The sequence below is a fragment of the Triticum aestivum genome, chromosome 4B (genome assembly GCF_018294505.1).
Source record: "Triticum aestivum cultivar Chinese Spring chromosome 4B, IWGSC CS RefSeq v2.1, whole genome shotgun sequence".
NCBI classification, from domain to species: domain Eukaryota; kingdom Viridiplantae; phylum Streptophyta; class Magnoliopsida; order Poales; family Poaceae; genus Triticum; species Triticum aestivum.
This window is the reverse complement of record NC_057804.1, coordinates 31711302-31726380: the sequence shown is the minus strand read 5'-3', so window position 1 is coordinate 31726380 and position 15079 is coordinate 31711302. Positions and strand designations below refer to the sequence as shown.

At 45.0% G+C, this 15079-nt stretch overlaps 1 protein-coding gene across 2 annotated transcripts; it reads right to left on the bottom strand.

Moving 5' to 3' along the window:
- Positions 1–1421: 1421 nt before the first annotated feature.
- Positions 1422–12439, bottom strand: LOC123090816 (oxysterol-binding protein-related protein 1C). 2 transcript variants are annotated; one of them, XM_044512159.1, is made up of 10 exons: positions 11701–12426; positions 11233–11598; positions 9432–9531; positions 8253–8692; positions 7575–7730; positions 7043–7210; positions 6833–6973; positions 5408–5638; positions 5190–5303; positions 1422–1960 (listed from the first exon to the last, which is right to left on the bottom strand). In XM_044512159.1, exons 1-10 carry the CDS (start codon positions 12259–12261, stop codon positions 1790–1792), a joined length of 2448 nt encoding a protein of 815 aa, XP_044368094.1. In that variant the 5' UTR covers positions 12262–12426; the 3' UTR covers positions 1422–1789. The 2 variants fall into 2 exon arrangements, with proteins under 2 accessions (XP_044368094.1, XP_044368095.1); XM_044512160.1 differs by lacking the exons at positions 1422–1960; positions 5190–5303 and having other exon boundaries at positions 5407–5658; positions 11701–12439.
- Positions 12440–15079: the final 2640 nt, after the last annotated feature.

Genomic DNA, 15079 nt, shown 5'->3' with positions numbered 1-15079 from the left:
GCGCCGTCGACGCCATGGTGGCCGAGGAAGCTGAGGAGGCGAGGATCGATGGGATCGATCTTATCATACGGCGGACGCATTGTTAGAAGCTTGCCACGGGCGGCTGACGGCGGCGGGTGGAGGACGTACGGGTGGAGCTGCGAGACGCGCTTTTTATTCCCCGGGGAGGAGACGCCTGCGAGTCCACGAGAGTTGTTGTTTGACGCGGCACGCAGACGCCCTTGAGCCCACACATAGGCCCGTGCTACTAACCCAGTATATATCTTTGGTTTGGGCTGTGCCCATTTGTTTTCTTTTGGTCGTGTATATAAATTTCTCCAAAACAAAAAGATCTAGCTCAGAAAAAGCGTTTATTTAAAAAGCTCAAAACAAGAGGTAAATGTTCAAAATCTTGTAGTAAGGGCATCTCCAACGCTGGACGCTTTGACGGGCGCCAGAATGGATTTCCCGTCGATTTCCCGGCCGATGAGCAGTTAGCCCATCAAATCCCAGCTTCAATTGTGGCATCGGTGCAAAGGCTTGCACCGAACGCTAGGCCTCTTTTCTTCGCTCCGCCAGGCGTCCGTGGTTGTAATTAGCGTTGGAAGTTAGCGCTTAGCATTGGGTGGGTAGGGCGCTTAGGTCTTTTTTATTTTTTGATATTTATTTCCCCCCTTCCTAAGCGCCTCTTGAAGCATCCAGCATTGAACATGCTCTAACGGTGCTCATTTTAGAGAATGGCATTTTGGCTCTCGGCCTCCATGGAGGCTGATTTCTTTTTTAAAAAAAATCAAAATTCGAAAATTTTGGTTTCAAAAAAATGGTACAGGTAAACAAGGATGTGAGGCGCATGTGTCTAAAATTTCAAGATGAAATACGCTGAAATGCGATCTGTACAAAAAAAACAAATTCATGGTCTGGAAGGATAAATAGTATCATGTGTTAAAAAATTCTAGATTTGTCTTTTTTGCACATCCCTCCTTTCAACGTATTTCGTCCTGAAAATTTACACACTTGTGCACTATGGCTTCATCTATCTATCTACTTTTTGCAGAATTTTTTGAAATGGAAAAATATGAATTCTCATAAATTTTGAATTTTGTATTTGAAGGCCTCAATGGAGGTCAGCCTCCAAAAACAATTTTCGGATCTTTACAGTAGCTATCGATCAATCATCGGAGAAGAGCGCCTGGCTGATTCGGCTAAGCCAACTTCCAAAACCCTGTAACAGTTGCAGTTGCGCAGAAGTCGGCTGGCAAACATCGTGAAGAAATACGGCACATACTTCAGGGGCAAACATGTACTGTATGATCCATCCCGAAAGGAAGAAAATGTTTTGAAGGTGAATGTTGTTTTGTCGAGTGCTAGTAACTGCTAAGCAAGACAGATACACCAGCAAACAAAAGGGAAATGAAACCAAGATGATAAGTCAACGAATAGACTTCAGGGGCAAAATGAAACTGCATCTCGATGCCATAGATAGATGGCACACCATCAGTATGCATGCTTTAATACTCTTTGGCGCTTCAATGCACGTTACATATTCAAATATACACAAATGGCCTATATGACACACACTCTGAACTTGTGCAGAGTGAAATCCACACAAGAAAAACATTTGATTCAGAGAGACCTTTTGGACAAACGACACTCTTATTATGTACGTTAAAACAATGTATCTGAAGGGCAGCCTTTGCTTACAGGTGGAAAGGCGTTTAATTGCTCTAGTATAAACCACTAAAAATGGAGCCAACGGATCCAGAAACAAGAAGAAAAACAGAGAACCAGAAGACCTGTAACCTACTTGAACCTAGTCAGTGATCATTAGATCGTTTGGAAGTTGTCCGAAAATGTCAGGGCAGCCTTCCCAGTTGCTCTTTTCTCTGGATTCCCAGTAGCCACCGAGGTAGCGGTATGTGTCGCTACCTTTATCCTTCGCAAACCACCTAGGTTTCCACCCACTCTCCTGCATCTTTCGTGCCTGCAGTATAGTTGGGTACCATATCATGTCTCTTATCATGATTCAGTAAGAACTTTTCAAGCCTATTATCATATGAATAATCCAAATGACTTGACGTGATTGTTATTTTCAAATCTGTATTAGTCCAGTATGGTGTATCAGAGTTATACCACTCCAAAATCAATGAATGATCAAACGGAGCATATTAAATCCAAAATTATTCAAGTGAATAAATCAAACTTATCAAGTCACATTATACTACGGTTGTTTGTGCCTAGTTCATGTCTTTTGATTTTTCTTCACCAATGTGATGCTCATTTTACAGATAGCTGGCACATCAGAATACAATTGTTCCACTCAAAAAAAGGGTTCACTACAAAATTATTGAATACAATAGGCGTGCGTGCCTAGACTGTAAGGTGATACCTGGGGAGAGTGTTGTACCCCAGCATAAGCTGGTGGTTGCTGACTTCCGCTTTCGGATTCGTGTCCAGCGGGATAAGCGTGCCAAGGTCGCTAGAACGAAGTGGTGGAAGCTCAAGGGGGAGGTAGCTCAGGTGTTCAAGGAGAGGGTATTTAAGGAGGGCCCTTGGGAGGAAGGAGGGGATGCGGACAATGTGTGGATGAAGATGGCGACTTGCATTCGTAAGGTGGCCTCGGAGGAGTTTGGAGTGTCCAGGGGAAGGAGAAGCGAAGATAAGGATACCTGGTGGTGGAATGATGATGTCCAGAAGGCGCTTAAAGAGAAGAAAGATTGCTTCAGACGCCTATACCTGGATAGGAGTGCAGACAACATAGAGAAGTACAAGATGGCGAAGAAGGCCGCAAAGCAAGCTGTTGGTGAAGCAAGGGGTCGGGCATATGAGGACCTCTACCAACGGTTAGGCACGAAGGAAGGTGAAAGGGACATCTATAAGATGGCTAAGATCCGGGAGAGGAAGACGAGGGATATTGGCCAAGTCAAATGCATCAAGGACGGAGCAGGCCAACTCTTGGTGAAGGACGAAGAGATTAAGCATAGATGGCGGGAGTACTTCGACAAGCTGTTCAATGGGGAGAATGAGAGTTCTACCATTGAACTGAATGACTCCTTTGATGAGACCAGCATGCGTTTTGTGCGGCGCATCCAGGAGTCTGAGGTGAAGGAGGCTTTAAAAAGGATGAAAGGAGGCAAGGCGATGGGCCCTGATTGTATCCCCATTGAGGTGTGGAAAGGTCTCGGGGACATAGCGATAGTATGGCTAACCAAGCTTTTCAACCTCATTTTTCGGGCAAACAAGATGCCAGAAGAATGGAGACGGAGTATATTAGTACCAATCTTCAAGAACAAGGGGGATGTTCAGAGTTGTACTAATTACCGTGGAATTAAGCTGATGAGCCATACAATGAAGCTATGGGAGAGAGTCATTGAGCACCGCTTAAGAAGAATGACAAGCGTGACCAAAAATCAGTTTGGTTTCATGCCTGGGAGGTCGACCATGGAAGCCATTTTCTTGGTACGACAACTTATGGAGAGATATAGGGAGCATAAGAAGGACTTGCATATGGTGTTCATTGACTTGGAGAAGGCCTATGATAAGATACCGCGGAATGTCATGTGGTGGGCCTTGGAGAAACACAAAGTCCCAGCAAAGTACATTACCCTCATCAAGGACATGTACAATAATGTTGTGACAAGTGTTCGAACAAGTGATGTCGACACTGATGACTTCCCGATTAAGATAGGACTGCATCAGGGGTCAGCTTTGAGCCCTTATCTTTTTGCTTTGGTGATGGATGAGGTCACAAGGGGTATACAAGGAGATATCCCATGGTGTATGCTCTTTGCGGATGATGTGGTGCTAGTTGACGATAGTCAGACGGGGGTAAATAGGAAGTTAGAGTTATGGAGACAAACCTTGGAATCGAAAGGGTTTAGGCTTAGTGGAACTAAAACCGAGTACATGATGTGCGGTTTCAGTACTACTAGCTGTGAGGAGGAGGAGGTTAGCCTTGATGGCCAGGTGGTACCTCGGAAGGACACCTTTCGGTATTTGGGGTCAATGTTGCAGGAGGATGGGGGTATTGATGAAGATGTGAACCATCGAATCAAAGCCGGATGGATGAAGTGGCGCCAAGCTTCTGGCATTCTCTGTGACAAGAGAGTGCCACAAAAGCTAAAAGGCAAGTTCTACAGGACGGCGGTTCGACCCGCAATGTTGTATGGCGCGGAGTGTTGGCCGACTAAAAGGCGACATGTTCAACAGTTAGGTGTGGCGGAGATGCGTATGTTGAGATGGATGTGTGGCCACACGAGGAAGGATCGAGTCCGGAATGATGATATACGAGATAGAGTTGGGGTAGCACCAATTGAGGAGAAGCTTGTCCAACATCGTTTGAGATGGTTTGGGCATATTCAGCGCAGGCCTCCAGAAGCTCCAGTGCATAGCGGACGGCTAAAGCGTGCGGAGAATGTCAAGAGAGGGCGGGGTCGACCGATTTTGACATGGGAGGAGTCCGTTAAGAGAGACCTGAAGGATTGGAGTATCGACAAAGAGCTAGCTATGGACAGGGGTGTGTGGAAGCTTGCTATCCATGTGCCAGAGCCATGAGTTGGTTGCGAGATCTTATGGGTTTCACCTCTAGCCTACCCCAACTTGTTTGGGACTAAAGGCTTTGTTGTTGTTGTTGTTGACAAAATTATTGAATACAGAACAAACTTATTAAATACTCCCTCCGCATCAAAATATAACAGTGACTTATATTTTGATACAGAGGGAATAAAAAATACTGGGGTGCATAAACCAAACTTATTTAATGCATGGTAGCATAACAGAGAGTGAAACAGCATCTGGCCTGCTGTTGCCAAGGGAATGCTTTGAATTTATTGTAGAGTATGAAACAGGTGGCAAAACCCAGCCAGGACCTAACAGCCCAGAGTTCTGTGCACAACAAGGCGTAGGTTTATTTCGATCTCACTAGGTAACTGTATGTAAGTTTATATTCGCAGCCATATGACATACTGGTAGTCTCATTCAGACCTCGCAACGTCAGGCCATGGTTCAATTTAATAGATATTGTATTGCGCTTACAAGCATGTTTGACACATCAGGCCATGGTTCATTTTAATAGATATTGTATTGCGCTTACAAGCATGTGAATCGACCAGAGGTGGTATCTAATGCAGCCAATCCAAAAGTTTATTAGAGACAAATCAAATGTAAGCAAGGTATAGAGTTAATGAAAATAATGAAGGGTTAAGTTGACTAACCTGCCGTTGTCTCTGCTCAAGCCTCAACTTCTCAGCATTTGCTCTTTCATATTCGCCATTCTCTAGGCACCTCTGGTCCGGTCGCAATCTTGAGTCTGTTGGTGGCAGTTTTTCCTGCATATAGGTTGGGTGTATTCAATAATCAATCATTAGTGTGAGTCCACACATATATCAGTACGATGTTAAAGTGAAGCTTGCTGCGAAGCTGACACACTCACCTTCAATCCAGGGGTAAGTTCATTTAATGTGATCGCAAAGCTAGTGAAATTGTATCGAGTGGGAAACTTTGGTGGTTTACTCCTTTTCCACAACAAATGGGCCTCTGAAAAATTCTCAGATCCCTTGCCTTTTCCAAAGCAATCACCCATCACGTAATGCATGCTTTCATCCCATTTACCAAAGAGCGTAGCAACAGTTCGACCACTTCGGTCCTGAATAACACCTTGGACCTGCACATAAATCAGTACAACTATGCTAAGTTAGACTAAGATGTTTGCACTATCGGAAAGTTAAGGAACTCACACAAATAAAGAGAGAAAATATAATAGTCTGGAGAATGAATAAAGAAATTCAAAGACGACCTATAACTGGTCATCTAAAAAGCCGTGTGATAAGAGTTTTTTTCAGCTGAAGCAATTAATTTGTCATGTTCACATTATTCATTCTCCACCTGATGGATGCCATCTTAAATAGATGGAAAATTATTTCTGACAGATTAAATTACGAACAAGGAAAAACAAGCTACCAAATGATCAATGAATGGTAATGCGCTTCGATATCCTTGATATAAGCAACACCTCTCAGGCTCCACAACTCGACAAAGCTAACAGCAGTTCTGCAGGAGTGTTCTTCCTTCAGTTGGTGTTTGGCAGGTCAAATTAAGGATGGAAATGGCGAGGGGAAATGCAGTGTCCTACATTTGGCTGGTAGGATGAGTCAGAACATTTCTGGATTGGCAGTCAATGAGATTTATGCTTCCAATTCTCACTGTTTTATTCAGCTGGTACAAATAACATTTCAGCCCTATTTCTAGATAAAAGCCCACCCTCTGTATGAGGCTTCACTGCCCAAAAGGTAGAAGTTGGGATATGATCAAACTACTCGGAGCACTATAGGGTCAAAATGGTCCTTTGAATTCAATAGTTGATTTCTGAGCCAAAATACTATTTAATTTTTTTGTGCGCAATATTGCCTTTTTTCAAAATAATAGCATAAGGCTCAAGACTTATCTCATACTCCCTCCATCCCAAAATAAGTGACTCAACTTTATACTTACTTTGTGCTAAGGCTAGTATAAAGTTGAGTCACTTATTTGGGACGGAGGGAGTATCATTTTCAAGTTAGATTCTAAAATTCCTGGGTGCCCCTAACTTTGAGAAACATCACATTGAACACCCACTATTTTTCGAAGGAAATCGATACACATTGTTAAAAGGTGAACCCATTATGCTTTCGTACGAACCTATATAAATTGTTAAAAGTATGTTTGCCAAAAGGGCACAGATGCATCACTTGCTATAACTAATATGCATGGAAAAGCATCATCTTAGTGACAAACAAACTGCAAAGTTACGAAGTAAAAGGAGAAATCAGAAGAACAAGCATACAAAATACATCTAGTATACAGGCAATTTATTATATACCTGATGAGGATTGCGATCAATAATTGACTGCTCCTTGAACTTCAGCTTACATGAATATTCACGATTACCTTGAATGCGCATAGTACCATAGTGATCACAATACAGTTTACCCAATATGAGATTGTAAATGGAAGTCGTCACCTGTGATAGCATATTTTCAGTTAATCATTTCACAGAGTTAACCATTTCTTGGTAAATAGGTAATAATACCTTGCTCCACTGGAAAACTTCACCATCATCAAACTCCAGTGTTAACACACCAACAGGATCAAGTTGAATGGAGCGACCCCAGAACTTGCTCTTCAGGTTGCTATCTGCCCAAAACCTCCAGCCATTTCCCTCACAGTGGCATGCAACAACCATTGGATGATGACTGACCTGGCAAGTGGTATTGAATATTTTTATATAAATCAGCATGCAGAAGCAAATAAACTAAACTTGAAGAAAATCTGTAGGGGCCTCGAGTATCTGTTAGTCTACAAAAGAAAGGCTATTTGGTGATTCAATAGGTAAGGAGTAGAAAATTGGAAGTAACGACTACATGGAGTACTGCAGCAGTATTGCAGCAGGCTGTTCTGAAAGAAGATTCAAACTAGTTCATGGTGAAGTTTAAGGTGTTACGGTACACAAACTCACTAGTAGAATGTAAGAAATAAGTTGCGAGAATGAACAGTGGACTAGGCTAACCAACAGTAAGAACCTGTTATTCATATTACTGGATTCTAAAGGTTCATAAACATACCTTTTCTGAGAAAAAACGAAGACCTTTGTCTGGATAATCTGCTTCATAGGTCTCTCCAAGAAGAGGGTTGAAGGGCTTACAGCTCCTTCCATCCGTAGAGGCATAACCAGAAACAGCAAATGCTGCAACGCTTAGAATCCTCATCAGACTATCCCCCTGAGTATTCAACATAGAGATGTAAGATGCATAAATGTGGTTCATCTCACGATAGAAATAAGCAAATAAACATGTTCAATCACAAGTTAGTTCTTGCCACTACTACAGATAACATGCACACAGAAAAGTTCTGACATCTTTGCAAAGAAACAAAATGGTGGAGAGGTTAAACATAATGACACCAAGAAGTGTTAGAGGCGGATTTAGAATGCACTCGAATGAGTTTAGAGCAAAATGGAAGACATTCCACAAAGGTGTAATATGCAGGACAATAACAGGAGTAATCACATAAGTACATTGATATCCTCTTTGGTACTAACCAAAACTAAGATTGGATATATGCTACAACTGCAACGCAGGAGATAACGATAACCTGGAGAGGAGTAGATGACACAGCGCAAAATCGAAAGGAACCACCTCTAAGCTACTTAAGTTTCAGGTTAAGCTACTTAAGTTTTGGTATGAAAGGGAAAGTCACGCACTTCCCTTGACATGCTGAGAATAGTGAGGAAGAAGACATACCCTTTTGCCCCATTCATATGCACGATCAATAAGGTAGGAATACTCGAGATCCTCGAAACATTTTTGTAATGATGAAAGAGGTTCATTGAAGTAAACAGGCAGACAGACTTTGGTAAGATCCTTTCCTATGTTGTCCTTGATCATTGACCACAAACTAACACCCTTCTCTTTCTCAACTGGATCTGGTAGCTTCTTACGCCTTCTCACATACGGATAATTAATTCCAACAGACTTCATAGAAGGATCAATTCCATCCATCGGGTAGTCATCCTCATCATCTGAACCAGCTTCAGATCTTTGGAAATCAGATCCACTGCTTTTAAAAGAACTAGATGAAAGGAAATCAGTTGTATCAAAATATATGTTCTCTTCATCGTCAGTCTCCTCTTCAGCAGGATCTTGTGGTTCATTGTAATCATCAGATTCGCTACCACTTCCTTCTGAAAAAAGAGGAATGATAATTTAAGTTGTCGACAAAAGTAAATCAAATATTAAATTGACATTCATGATATAATCCAAAGAGAGTTTGGAAGGAACACCAAGGACTCCATAAAAGAGAAACGCAATATGTGCATTCAAGACCTCGGAAAATTGATATCTAAGAACAGCAAATGAAGAAATCATGAAGGAAAAGGGAGAGGGAAAAGATCTAGACTGATCTCCAAAAATGTTGCTAACGGAAGTACAAGTTACTATTTTACAACTAAAAAATGGTTATCACATATCAAACAGTTTTCAAACAGTCCATGCTGATTAAATGGTCAACCTATCCACTCCTCGTCCCTCGAACCAAAAGATAGATGGCTATCTCTAACCATTTGGGATACCCATAGCCACTCAAAGCTATCCCGTGAACCGAACACAGCCCTAGTAAATATGATGTCCATTTGCTCATGCATGTATATAGTTTGGTTACACTTTGGTCAACCAATCAGCAATGCTCATTTTGAACCAAACCACCACAATTTTGCCTGACATTCTAGAGTTACAGCTATTTTAGATGGTATATGTGTGTGGAGTTATTCACCAGCATAAATAAAAAATTTCCTTCGTAAAAGCAGGGATGAATCATAATGGTCGATAATTTTACCAACAAATTATCAGAAGATAGTTCAGAACGCACATATAGCAATAGCATGTGTAGCAGTAAGATTTACATTAACTGTCAATTTGTCATACCACTAAGCTTCTCATTCCTTGGTCTGGAAGCAGATCCATACTCTTTCGACTGTCTTTGGCTCTCATCAACAAGGGTATTCTCCAAATCGACCTTTTCTGTCTACAGCAAGGCAACAAAACAGAATACATTGTCAAATGAGAACATCGATACAATAAATTTCGAATAGATCTAAAATTATATAGGAAACATCAGAATATATAAAATTGCAATCAGGAACAATGTAAGATGAGAACATTGATAATATGAAATTCATTGATGTATCTAAAATTACAAAGGGAAACATCAGAATACATAATCTTACAAATCAATGCGTTGGAAGAGTGTCAAGGGAAAGAAAGCTTAGAATGTCTGATGTATCAAATGGCAAAAATGTTTTACATGTAACACAAACAAAGGAGAACAATAGATAATCAGAGCTAGCTATATTCCATTCTTTCTGCAGCAACAACAACAACAATGGATTGTTTTTCTAGCATAAGTCCTTAATTTTCTAACCAGCCTGACTGACTCCCTACTCATGTCCACTGTAGGAGGTATCTCATGTTCATCATTGTCTGACATATGATTTTTAACATGTACTTGGGGTCTAACATGTGAAGGAGCCAGAGGGAGTCGCACAATGAAAGTTGATCTTGCTAAATCGCAATAAAATAAATACATGCAGAAATGCACATATGAGCAGCAGAGCACATCCAACCACAGCAACAAGCCATCTAGAAAACTTTAATACATTTAATATTGAGTAAAATTGCACATGTTCCCGGCCTAATTTAACCCAAGTTGCACAAAACTGTAAGGATTGGATATCTTTGCACCTAACACCATTCCACATTGCAGCAGGTCTCAACCCAACCGGACCAGAACCTACTGTTTTCATCTGTTAAGAGGTCAAGAAGAGATCGCAACGAGATGTCGCCTGGTGCGAAGTGCAACATTTACATAAATGCAAAGAAAACTAAACACTGGTGATTGGCATGGTTATGGTTGAAAATATATTATCACTGAATTCTAATCCAATGCAGCACCAATTCTATTGAGACTGTTCTCACTACAGCATTACTTTCGCCTGTTCTCCATTCCCATGATCCCATCTGCCTTTGATTCTCACTGATTCCTCCAAAAACATGTGTGCTAGGGGGCACTCCCGTGTGTGCATGCACATGGTATGTGTATGCTTCAACACGACGTAACCTTAAAGGAATATATAAGGTGGAAACCGAAATAAAGTGCCAAAACATATTCTAGTTTTCAAAATTCTCAGGAGGGACACATTTGAAATACACAAAAAAGGATAAACATGCATGAATAATGGTTTGTCTGCAGAATACCCCTTCACCAACATCTACAGGTTTCTTCACAATTTACCAAAACCTCAGCACATAGTTCCCACCTTCCAGGAACTTAACACTCAATTTAGGTTTCCACCTGATACGGATCTATTGAACAGACTGCAGCATCTGACAAACTCAATAAAACAGCAGTGGCAGAAGATTTCAAAGAAATGCAAGTACAAACTCAATAAAACAACAGCGGCAGAAATGTAAGTACAGCACGACCCATGGTGACATCTAATATTCAAAATCGGTTTCGGTGTACACTCATGTCAATCGGTGTACGCAGAACGGCAAAATTCTTCTGTGCGTCAATGTACGTCGGTAGCTCTGTACTTGTTTCTTCATTAATTAAACCATGTAGATGTAGAGAATGGCACAATATCACACCATGCAGTGGAAACCAAAATTTCCTACTCCCATGCACAATCAAGCTCAGCTCGAAGCAAGGTCGGATAAATGTGAATACCTCTAGATGGCGGAGCGTGTCAAGGAGCAGCGCCTGCTTCTGCTTGAGGAGCACAAGCTGCTTGTGCAGCGCCTCGAACTCCTCCCGCACGATCCTCTCGCTGTCAGCAACGGCGGCATCGCTGACCCCTTCCTGCTGCAGGCGCTTCTTGAGGCGCTCGGTGGAGACCGCCGCGGCCGCCGCGGTGTCCCCCGGCCCGACCATCTCGCTGGTGGACATCCTCGGGAACATCTCCTTGGTGGCGCGCAGCGCCTCGAGCCACGCGGCCCTGTCCTCCCTCGTCTCGGCCCGCAGGTGCAGCCGCTTGGTCCCCGAGAAGACGGAGAACCGCCTGTCGTCCGATCTGCTCTCTCTGACGGTCGACACCTGCACGCCAACCACCGATTTCGTTTCAGCGTCAGAAACAGAGGGAAATGGATCTGCGGATCAGAGGAGCGAATCGATCGGAGCATCGAGCGGGCGAGTGACCTTGAGGTGGATTTCGCCGAGGGGCTTGCGGGGCGTGTGGTGGTGGTGGTGGTGGTGGTGGTGGCCGTTGGAGTGGGGCGCGGCGGAGGAGGAGGAGGAGGGGGCGGGGGTGGCGGAGGGGCGCGCGAGGCGGCGGAGCGAGTCCTCGCCGATGACCTTGGCGCCGCGGTCGGTGTCGCGGGAGAGGTCGATGCGGTCGGGCCCGTGGATCTTGTAGTAGGAGAGCACGCCGTCGCTGAGCGCGAACCAGCGCGGCCGCCACCCGCGGCCGTAGTTGACCCACTTGTAGAGGACCCCCGAGATGCCGCCGCCGACGATCTCGTTCAGCCTCACCCCGTCAGGCGGCGAGGAGGGGCCCCCGCCAACGCCCACGCGCGCCCGCCGCTCGCCGCCGGCTGCTGAGCTGCTGCTGCAGCAGCGAGCGGGCTGGGGCGGCGGTGGCGGCGGCGGCGGCATGGCGGGAGGGAGGCCCGCCACGGCGGGGGGCGCCGCCGCCGCGGCCGCGGCGGCGGAGGAGGCGGGGGAGACGGGCACGGGGGGCACGCAGCAGAATGGGTGCATGTGGCGGGCGGCGGGGCCGGATCCGCCGCGCCTGCCGCGCTGGCCGGCGGGGGAGGAGGGGCGGGGCGGATGCGCGTGCGCGTGTTAGGTTTAATTAATCCGCGTGCTTTGTAAAATTGCTGCGCCGCGCCGCGCAGCTGGGGACGAACGGGCGCGGTTTATTAGGGGGGGTGGGGCGGAGGTGGGTGAAGAGGTTTAAATGCGGCGAGCAAGAGGAGGAGGAGGAGGAGGAGTGGGGTAATGAACTGCTGGCTGGGTTGCTGCTCGGCGGTTGGGTAGGGTGGGTACCGTACTTGGGCGCTTCTCTTCTCTTCTCTTCTCTCTTCCTCCTTTTTCGCTTGTCACGACTCGCCGGGAAAGGGGACGACGGGCGGGAGCCGTGAGCCCGTGACCGACTCTCCTCGCGGTCTCGGGTCGGCCAGCTGCGAGGGAGAACTGGTGACACGTGGCAGGTGCCCATAGTGGCACCGTTTTTTTTGTCCTTTTGGCTTTTCAGTCGGTTGATTATTATCCAAAACCAGATGCTGGAAAAATGCCATTCCAAAAAAAAATACTGGGACAATGTTTTCTGCTTCGTTTTTTTTCGTTCATATACACCCCCTCCGTCGTAAAAAGTTATGGTAAGTCAGCGACACTTGTTTTCGGACAAAGGAAGTAGTATAAACTACAGGATAAGCTTCTGAGTTTACCCGCAGAAGAAAAGACTTAGAGGATGGGACATTTAACTTTTTGACTGTGGGTGCACAAGTCCGGAAACAGTGGTTAGGAGATGGCAGCCCATTGGCTAACGGTGAGACGACAATGAGGTAGTATATTCAGGTGCTGATCTAGGGCTTAAGTTGATTTTTACCGTGACAAACGGTAGACTCCAAACACCGCTTCAAAATACATACCATGTACTCCTATGTGGATTAATTTCATCCCTAAATTTCTACAAAGATACTGTAAGAGCATCCCCAATAAATGATTCAAAATTTGGCGGTTTAAAACCGAAGATGTAAAATTTGGACCGCCAAAAAGTGTGTTTTGGAGCTCCTAAAAAAGCTCAACTCCAACAGATGGTCCAAAAGAGCAACTCCAACGGATGGTCCAAAATAAAGATGTAAAATCGCCTTGATCGTCTTCTTCAACCTCGGGACGTCAGCCGTCTTCGTCAAGTCCATCGCCATTAAGCTCTCCCCGACTTCCCGAGCGCTCCATCCTCCCCGTAATGAGCTTCTTTTCCAATCCCTCTGTTTTTTTCCTTCGATCGGTGTCGTTTGCCACCGCTCCCGTGCTCGTCCGTGGTCGCCATGGCCGGAGCCCGAGCTCCCCTGTACGTGCTCCTTTGCCGGCCAGCAGCGACGGAGGCGGGCAGCAACCGACGCGAACACCACGAGCAGCAACACAGGCATGCTGCACGGGCCAGCAGCGACGGCAGCTCGGCTAGACAGGGTCAGTGCGGGGCGGCGGCGGGGCCGGGAGGCGGTGGCGACGGGACGGGCTAGCGAGCAGCGGCGGGCGGCAGAGGTGGGCGGTGGCCTAAGGACCCGGCGGAGGCCTACATGGGCAGCCAGACCCCCGGAGGCGCCGAATCCCACTGCGGCTGCCTCCCGATTCGGCGATGCCCGGGCGGCTGCGAGACGGCTTCCGGCGAGGGAGGCGACGGGGGCGAGGGCGGCGGAGGGCGGCGCGGCGATTTGGGGCGGTGGCGGCGACGGCGACGGGGATTTGGGAGGTGGCGGCGGAAGATTCCGGCTGACTGGTGTACGAGCGGACGGACAGGCGCGGCTGTGAAATGAAATGAAGTGGCGGTTGGGCTTTGACGGGCGGTCGCTGAAATTGGACCAGATGCATCTCGTGATGTATATTTGCATCGCGAGGTGTTGCATTTTATATCACGAGAAGTTAATTATATCACGAGGTATTGGACCAGATGCATCCGCGGTTCAATTTTTTTTGCATATGGACCGTCTGTTGGAGTGGCCTTTTTTGCCCCAGACGGTCAAAAAGTTAATTATTTTTATATTTGGCACATCTATTGGAGATGCTCTAAGGAGCCATGTTGATCTCTACCAGAGCTACTTTGCCACTGATGTGTCATTCGAGTTTTATTTTCGCTGTCACTACCAAATGCGCGGGCCATTGTTCGTGAGCAATCGAGTGATCTAGAGGAGCATTTATTGGCTGAATAAATAATAAATTTAAATTCAAACTATTTCATTTTTGTAAACTTTTATGTTTGGATTGATTATATTTGAATTATTGTTGCATTGGAATTTTTATCTTTGAATTGTTGTTGCATTGGAATTTTTACGTTTGGAGTATTGTTGAAGTTTGGTTGTTTTTTAATATTCTAAGGAAAACAAATTATAAAATCCTCGTGTATATATTTTTCACACCCAAATTTGGGAACCTGTCGGTTTAAAGAGATAGTGCTGTAAAATGTTGTTTTTAGGGGTATCTCACCGTTTGGTGGTGTGCCTCCGTAAAGAGCACTGGAAAATATTTTCAAGTATTTTTTTATTGACTACACATACAACTTATAGTTCACGGACATTCCACACCACTGAAAGAATAGCGTCTGGGTTTCAAAAAAAAAAAGGAATAGCGTCTGATAACCTAAACTAAAATAAAAAATTATGCGATCATCCGTCCAATGGATGGTCCCACCTCAAAGAACTTAACTATGTTTAGTTCATAATATTGTCTAGTTTTCGTCTTGATCCCCTTTTGTGTGTTGAGGATGAGGATACAACCTCCACACTTTGTCGGTCGAACATAACATCTTTATCAAAGATCGAGCAATAGCAAACCCATCTTTATTTTTTAACTTTAA

What these genes read in the sequence shown, in the direction of transcription:
- LOC123090816 (XM_044512159.1), bottom strand. Translation starts at nt 12,261, where the DNA reads ATGCACCCATTCTGCTGCGTGCCCCCCGTGCCCGTCTCCCCCGCCTCC. An exon ending in CATATGAATGGGGCAAAAGG is followed by an intron (nt 7,731 to 8,252) that starts GTATGTCTTCTT and finishes TTGAATACTCAG; the next exon opens with GGGGATAGTCTGATGAGGAT. An exon ending in TTGAGCAGAGACAACGGCAG is followed by an intron (nt 1,961 to 5,189) that starts GTTAGTCAACTT and finishes ACTATACTGCAG; the next exon opens with GCACGAAAGATGCAGGAGAG.